The 8,226-nt window shown below is 33.8% G+C and overlaps 1 protein-coding gene across 2 annotated transcripts; it reads right to left on the bottom strand.

Annotated features, from left to right (window-relative positions):
* Positions 1-2,419: 2,419 nt before the first annotated feature.
* Positions 2,420-5,281, bottom strand: LOC136217198 (protein RADIALIS-like 3). 2 transcript variants are annotated; one of them, XM_066003792.1, is made up of 3 exons: positions 5,058-5,281; positions 4,496-4,960; positions 2,420-2,707 (listed from the first exon to the last, which is right to left on the bottom strand). In XM_066003792.1, the coding sequence occupies exons 2-3, from the start codon at positions 4,759-4,761 to the stop codon at positions 2,617-2,619; spliced, it is 357 nt and encodes a 118-aa protein (XP_065859864.1). In that variant the 5' UTR covers positions 4,762-4,960; positions 5,058-5,281; the 3' UTR covers positions 2,420-2,616. The 2 variants fall into 2 exon arrangements, with proteins under 2 accessions (XP_065859864.1, XP_065859863.1); XM_066003791.1 differs by having other exon boundaries at positions 4,496-5,281.
* Positions 5,282-8,226: the final 2,945 nt, after the last annotated feature.

Genomic DNA, 8,226 nt, shown 5'->3' with positions numbered 1-8,226 from the left:
AGGTAAGTGAGAGAAAGGGGTGGAAGAAAAGGCTGGGAAGAGGCAGAGCATGGATGCAGCTACTAACAGAAACTCTCTGTTTTGGTTCCACCCCTGCACTGCCTCTTCCCTGGCTTCTGCCTCTTCTTTACTCTTCCCTTTCTTCTTTTATTTCTAACAGTTTTTTCTTCAGTCAATAATCCTGCTGTGTTCCTTTTATCACATTATTTTTTTGGTAAATATTCTCTAGTTGTTTAGCAGAAGTTTTCCTTTTCACAAGTGGAAGGAATTTTCTTGAAATGATTGGAAATGGTGATTCAAGCAATATCAGGGTAAATTACACCCATGACTCTTCAATTTGCGCTTATTTTTATAATCCGCTTATTTTTATAATCCCGAACTTTAAATTCAAATATTATTATGGTTATTGAGTTTTGTATGTTACAAATACAATGATTCATTTTACCGAGTCCAAGATGACCACTTCAATCGGAAGTAACTCACCATGGTACACCCGATCAAAATGTATGTTTGAACTTTTTGAATTATTTAATTGTTGTTTGATTAGAGAATGAAAATTGATTTTTTAAACAAATAGGAAGTAACTCATCATGGTAGAGCTGATCAAAATGTTTGAACTTTTTTATTTTTTATTTTGAAATCATTTAGATGTTCTTGGGTTAGAAAAGAAAAAATTGTTCTTTAAGAAATACGGTCTTAACAAAATTTAGGTCTTTTGAACTTGGTCAATGCAATCATAAAACATGCCATTATTTTGATAAAGTGTAAATTTTATTGATCATAATGTTTAGTTTAAGTTGAGAGGTCATTATATTTTTAAAATGTAAAGTTGAGGGACACAATAATAAAAGTGACGGTAAAATTGAAGGATCACGAGTGTAATTTACCCAGTGACATCATTTGCTTGGTGGTTAATTAATTAATTAATTTACTTTTTAAAGTAATATCACATATTTTGCCCAATTGATTGATGATTCATTAGATAATGCAGATTAAGTTAAGCAACCCCATTTTGAGCTTTTTTTTTTTTTTTGAAACCAAAGGAATATTATTAATAATCATGACGAAGAGACATAGTTAAGAAGTCGGGAGGTACAGGCCACTCACCCCGACAATTAGGAAATTGAGAGTTCCTAGCTAAACAATGAGCCACACCATTGGCAGTGCGTTTGACAAACGCAATAAAGCAATTGATAAGCTCATTTAATAAGACAACACAATCTCTGACTATGGCGCTAAAAGGCGATGAAACTCCTAGCGAGCTGGCCATTGATTGAACCACAACTAGACAATCCGACTCCACAATAACTGACTGCCATCTTTTGCTTTTGATCCAACTTAACCCTTCCCGAATGAAAAGGGTTTCTACGAGGGGCGGATCATCACAAAACGGTACTTCACCACTCTTGGCTGCCACGAACTCCCCATCCTCAGTCCGTACCACACAACCAAAGCCCGCCATATTTGACGGGTGAAAGATTGCTGCATCGACATTTAGCTTCAAGGAACCTCTAGGATACTTTTCATTTGGTGGCAAGGGAAAGTTAGCCTTGACAATGAAATATTGTTGTCAACAAATTCTTGTGGTGCATATTTCCTCTGATGGAGGTGGAATGAGATATTCTTCTACTTATTGTTTCTTTTAATTGTTGCCCATTTAGAAATCCGTCTAAATTGTAACAATTTATATTGGTTGACTGACCATTATTCAACTTTTAGACCTGTGCCTCTTACTTCTTTGACGTACAATTATGGTTAAATTGTATCTCATCGTAAAATGAATTTTGATGGCTCTAACTAAGGTTGTAAAAGACGCAAGACGCTAGTCGGATGGACATGGCTCTAGAGAATTAATCGGATTTGTATTTTTATATTTTTTATTTGTTAATCGTATGCATTATACTATCTAAAAATAATAATATAAAATTGTTTAATATAGAAAAATACGTATATTTATACCATATATCTTTTAAAATGTGTAAATATCAACATTTGAAATCATTGAAACAAAACATGAACATTATGACGCTAGTTAGTTAGCTTTTACAATAAAAAATGTTTTTGCTCATCGTTGCTTAGGCGGTGTTCAGGCGGTCTATGCAGAACCTAAGCGGTTAAAAATTGTATAGGAGTAAAAAAAAGCCTTGAGGTATTAATCGGAGAAAATCGGGGCTGATTTTCTATTTCGAGTGTCTAAACATTCCAAACAGCCTTGTTTTTGGACGGTGACTCTAGTAAAGGGAATTATTCATGATCTGATAGACTCCTAAATTGTGATGGCTCTAGCAAAAGGAACCCGGATCGGATCATGCATCTACTCGTGGATCCCTCTAGTATAAAGTTAGTTGTAAACAACTATACTTTGAAAAAACAAATGAATAGATGAACCTGAATAATGATTACCATGAAACAGCTATCATGAAATCAAAATCATTCTTTTCCATTAAATTATGATTATCTACCAAAAAGAGATAATTGATTGCCTAATTACACAATTTGATATTAAAAAATCTAAATGGCAATGAAAAGAAGTTGTCGAAATCCTTGTGTACTGAAATACTTATAAACCTGCAGCTTCTTTACTGGAAAGTATTTATACAAGTTAAGTCTAATTTCCTACGCCAACGAAAGATTTATGTGCATGCCTTCTATTCCATTCTTCCCAGGAAAAGATGTCTGCTCTGCTATCTCCAATTGTACCAGCAACCTGTGTTCAAAGATACACCAAATTTCTAATTTATAAAGTTCTTCAATTCAAAATTAAAACAGATAAATAATCCTCAACTCATTTGAATGTCCCAATTCAACATATAGTTTCAGCAACTACCCTGGGAAGAAACTGAAATCAGATCTGTCTTCTGCTACATAAATTTACATGGTTAATAACAGTTTGTTTCGATATTGTCTAATGTAACTCAAACCTTAAATTTCTAATCTCACAATTTTAAAATGTGTCTACATGTGTATATTAATATAATTCAGTTTCACTCTCCATTTTTGTTGTCGTATTTAGTTCATTCTTGCACTTATCGCCATCCTTTAGACTTTGATGGGACAGTGGATTGAGGAAAGTTAATGAAAGAAGAGTTAGGAAGGGAAATAAATGGTTTGAGTAGCAATCTTATCTTATTTGAGAGGAATGTATGAGTTCATAAAGATTAATACTTTTACTTGTTTGATTTGAAGAGTTCTTAATGGAATGTTAAATAATAAAATTAGGAATTCCCATTATATAAACGAGAGAATAAAAGGTTGTGATTTGTTAAATTGTGCAAGTGTCATTTTGTAAAATGAATTCTTAACACTCCTAGACTTCCAAATTTGAACGGTTAAGAATTTGAAAGATTTTGAAGTGTTTATGACCCCTCAAAAACCTTCCCATACTCTAGTGTAAATGAGCTGAGCTTTAAAAGTTCAACCGTGTTCAACTTGATTTATAAACAAGTTGAGTTTGAGCGGGATGAAAATGGACTTGGAAACTTGCAAGGAAGTTCGGTTATAGATTCATCAACAAGCTCGAATATAATGCTCATGAACACACTCGTGAGCAACCTTGGTTCGATTTTGTTTTTAATAATAGTAATTCTATAAAGCCGAAAATGTAAAATAACTTAGTTTTGTGTGAACTTTAATTTAGTAGGTTCAAAATTATGGAGGAAAATCTAATGTCTCCGTTTCAGTGTCCCCTCCCATGTTGCTCTCACAAAAAGTGGTCCTACTTAATTAAACTAATATATTTTGTGAGTTAGGAGGACTCTCGCAATAAGAGAGGGTCACTTTTTGTGAGAGGCACATGGAAGGGGACACTGAAATTGAAATAGAACGGTGGATTTTCTCCCCAAAATTATGTAGTTTTGTGTTAAACAAATTTTAAATAATTAATGAGTTGTTTGTGAGCGAATAGCAGCTCAGGAATATGATATTGAACTAAGTTCAAGCTCGTCAATTTTTTGATATACCAATAAGCAAGCTAAATTCGGTTCCGCTCGGCTCGATTACAGCTCTAATCCATCTAATTCCTTCCAAACAAGGGTAGTCATTACTTTATGAACCCCTCTCTCAAAACCTCCATTCCGATACCACCCACAGGACTAGGTTGTTGCATTGTTAATTACACATAGTGAAGAAAATATGACTGTAATATTTGAATTGGCACATCCTCCTCACAAAATGAAAATGAGAGGTCATAGATAGGTTGAACACCCAACCTCCAAGCCAAACAAGAGATAATGAATATTAAGATAAATTCCCAATAGCTTATTTCTAATTCCGGCTGCAGGAGAACAAAATTAGATTCATTTACTGGACCATGAAGAATCTAATGGAGATTCGATTCGATTCGATTCGATTCCTCGACATAATCGAATCAGGAATGTCAACTCAACTCAAATCAAAAGAGGCATCTTTAAACACCAAGAATCAAACAAACAAACATCATATGATCATCGAATTAAACCCATGAAAAACAAATGAGAAAAGTGAAAAAGACACATACTTGTTATCTTCATCAGTCCAAAGCGCAGCCTGAGAATCCCCAACAAAAAGTGTATGATCCAATTCACCAGACTCAATACACTGCACATCCTTCAAAAGAATGAAATAGTGATTCTGAACATCCTCTGCACTTTTCTTCCCTCCGACCATGGAAGCCACAATCTCCCATCTTTCTGGATCTTGTTCATCAACAATTGCTAAAGCCAGTTCAAACACCTTGTTCTCTTCCCAGCTCCACCCATACAACATTTTAGGACAATCTTCCATTTCTCACCAAAACCCCCCCTAACAAAAATAAGGAAGACCCACTTTGTGATTTACATAGTTTCAATCAGATTCATAAAAAGAATCTTTCTTTGAGATTCTAGACCTTGGAACCATGTCAGATATGGTATGTTATTAGGAACTGAAAAATCTGCTCTTTTTGTTGTTATATTGTTAAGGATTTTCTCAGAGACAACTGGACCTGATCTAGGCGTAAGCAATGAGAGATGTTAGTAAAATACTGATAAAAATAGCATATCAGAATAAAATATTATTCAATTTAGCCCCAAATCAGATACCAATTATCAATAAACGACAAAGCACGATTCTTTTGGCTGCAGGACCCAGAATCCCAAACTGATTTATTTGAATTGGACTCCAACTGATTTTAGATCCGGAACTGCTGGCATCATATTCAAATGTAAAATAAAATAAAAAAGAGAAATGATGGAAACCAATGAAGAAAATTTCAAGCTTGCAAGAAAAGAAAAGGACTTGTGTGTGTGGGTAGGCTGAATCTTCATTTTCAAAATTGCCAATTTACAAAAAGGGAGTCGTTTTCAAAGACTTTTAAACGTGAGGAATCACTTTTCTGTATTTCAAGATGGATAAGCTCTAACTTAACTTTTCCCTTGTGACCCATTTAACAATATGTTGAGTAATTTTGTGGATCAAGATAATAAGTTTTAATCATAGATACAAATATAAGATGTTGACCCACGACGGATCATCGGGTCACTCCTATTTCTATTAATTTTATATAGGATTGTTAACGAGATAGGAATTTCTCATCTCCATTGGGATGGGATGATCCCAAAAAAACTCTCAAAAAATTCTCCATGAGATGGAGATTGAGAATTTTTTTTATCTCCAAAGGGAGAGGGGAAATGCCTTCCTCGCCCTATGAGGATCCGACTCCTAAAATTACTAAGAAAAGTACATATATTCGATAAATATTAATGTATAGTTTTTATATTTAATAAATCTAATTACATCACTAATTTTAAAAATCCTGTACTATTTGTATTTAACTAAAATTAATAATTTCTTTTATTAAATTGATATTTTAATTTATATAAATTAAAATTTTAATTAGTATTTAAAATTAAAAAAATATATAAATACGAATTTCTCCAGAGATTTCCTAGGGCGGGAAAAGGGATAAATTTCCCGCCAATTCATAATAGAACCCCATCATTGGTTTAAGACATTGATAAGGTGAATACGCAGTGGTCCCTGTCTCGCCCCATTTAGGAGAAGAGTCAGCTCAGGGTTCTAGGAGGATAGAACCCTCGGTCTGTCGGTTGGCTCCACTACTAAGTAGGGTTGGTGTCGCCTCCTATAATATGGATCTATATTGATTCGTTTGCAATATATTTCAATATTTTCGAGTGGTTCAATTGATTTTAGATGTATGTTGTAATGTAAAATATCATTTGACTTAAAAAAAAAAAATTAAAGATGTTATTTTTTAGGATGTGCAATTTTAAGTTTTTAACGCCCAACACACCAAAACGGCAAAGTTTTAGCGTATATTGTAGGAGGGCATTTGGTCATAAACAAACTCAACCTCAAGTATTGTAAGAAACACTGTAATAGGGGACATGAATACTCTAGAGTTGGGTCTCTGCCACCTCCTGGGTCAGTAGTTTGTACTGACTTAAATGATCCATCCTAGTCCACTAGGGACTAGGAGAGTCGAGTATCCGACCTTTGTGAAGAGAGATAGATGTCTATATAGAGTAGGAACTCTATGGACACTATGGTTCCGAAGAGATAGATCATAATACATGTTCTTATAAGGCGATGTTTATACACAGAGGATCATCCTGAACAGAATATCGACAGACATATTGATGAGATGTTTAAAGGGATAGATCCCTTCGATAGGAGTTGGCTGTCCGAGACTTATTGAAATCTGAACACCACGCAGAGATTTAGCCATGACTTGACCCGGCCCGTATAAAGATGACTCTGTCACTAGTTATAGGGCTATTGTTAAGCCCTCCAAATGCGGTTTCTTGACTCCACCACTAATCTCATTGATAATACTATTGCACCGCAATAAATCAATGATTGTGATATTTTTTATTCTAACCCAGGATAAACCGACATTAGGCTAGGTTACACCGGTTCCCGGTCGGACTTCCGAATCCCAGGTCTTTCTAGTTTGTTGACCATTCAACAAATAAAAAGGTTTCAGATCGAATGCTTGATTGGTTCGGTTTGACCGGTCGGCCGGTCCGAGCTCGTGATAACATTGCCAATATAAATTAAGTTTTTTTTTTTTTTTTTTTTTTTTTTTTTTTTTTTTTGCAAGTAGTTAAGGCTGAGTCCAAGATTGCTCTACATTCGATACATTGAGGATAAATTTTTTTATTTCATATTTTAAGGTTATGTTTATACTTTCCAGAAAAACATGAAAGAGTAAATTTTAACTTTATTCCATAAAAATATTTATCCTTTTGCAAGTTGGAGACAAAAGCAAACGTTATTTTTATTTAGCAAACCTATATTTGATAGAGGTAAAATTAGGGTATGTTGATCTGTCTCCTTCAGAGAGGACATATTGGACCCATTGAGACTTAGAGCACCATTTACCTCTTTTTGATATAATACAGCTTTTTCAACATCTGTGAATCATAAGAATCCATTTATCCAATTAATCATTAATCATATATTGTCTTTCGCTTTCTTTGCGTGTAAACTTTTCTACAAAATGGTTGAAAATCTCAGCCAGAAGAAGCTCATGCAATTAATGCCTTATCTCTATTATTACAATTACAAAATTTCACTAACTTATAGCAAGTCCAAAGTCTGAATGTGATGAGCTGGTTATGAATGGTTGAGGCGGAGTACAAAGCATGAATAGAAGAGGATGATGATAAAAATAGTAATGACTTGAATCACATTAGAAGATAGATTGGTTAAACCATATTAGTAAAACATAATATATGAAGACGTGTTTTAAAATCGTGAAATAAAAGATAAACTTTAGATAAAGTTGATAATATCTAAATGGTATTACGTTAAATAGGGGTGTTCAAAATTGGTTGGGTTATTATAACCCACTAAATTTCAACTCATCTAATCAATAAAAAGTAGAGTTAAGTGGGTTAATGAGGGAAAATTTTAGGGTACTCCTGGAGTAATACTCCTTACCAATCAACCTATGACACGTGTATATATATTTCTCTTTCCACCAATCATACTCATGTAGTGAGATGCAAAAACGATTTTGATTGGCCGGGAGTATTACTCCCGGAGTACTGTAAAATTTCTCGTTAATGAGTTAGAAGGGTTGAATGAGTTATAAATCTTATTTGTGATGGTTTATCATAATTCATTTAAGGACTCGTCTAATTAACTCACTCAATCCATATAATTCTCTATATTCTCACTTTGTCTTTTATTTGTCTCATTTAACTTTTTTAAAAATGTGGTTATTAATAATATGATATTTTTTAA

Source organism: Euphorbia lathyris, chromosome 2 (assembly GCF_963576675.1).
Source record: "Euphorbia lathyris chromosome 2, ddEupLath1.1, whole genome shotgun sequence".
NCBI classification, from domain to species: domain Eukaryota; kingdom Viridiplantae; phylum Streptophyta; class Magnoliopsida; order Malpighiales; family Euphorbiaceae; genus Euphorbia; species Euphorbia lathyris.
Note: the sequence above shows the minus strand (reverse complement) of the source record. Positions and strands in the feature narration are given on the sequence as shown.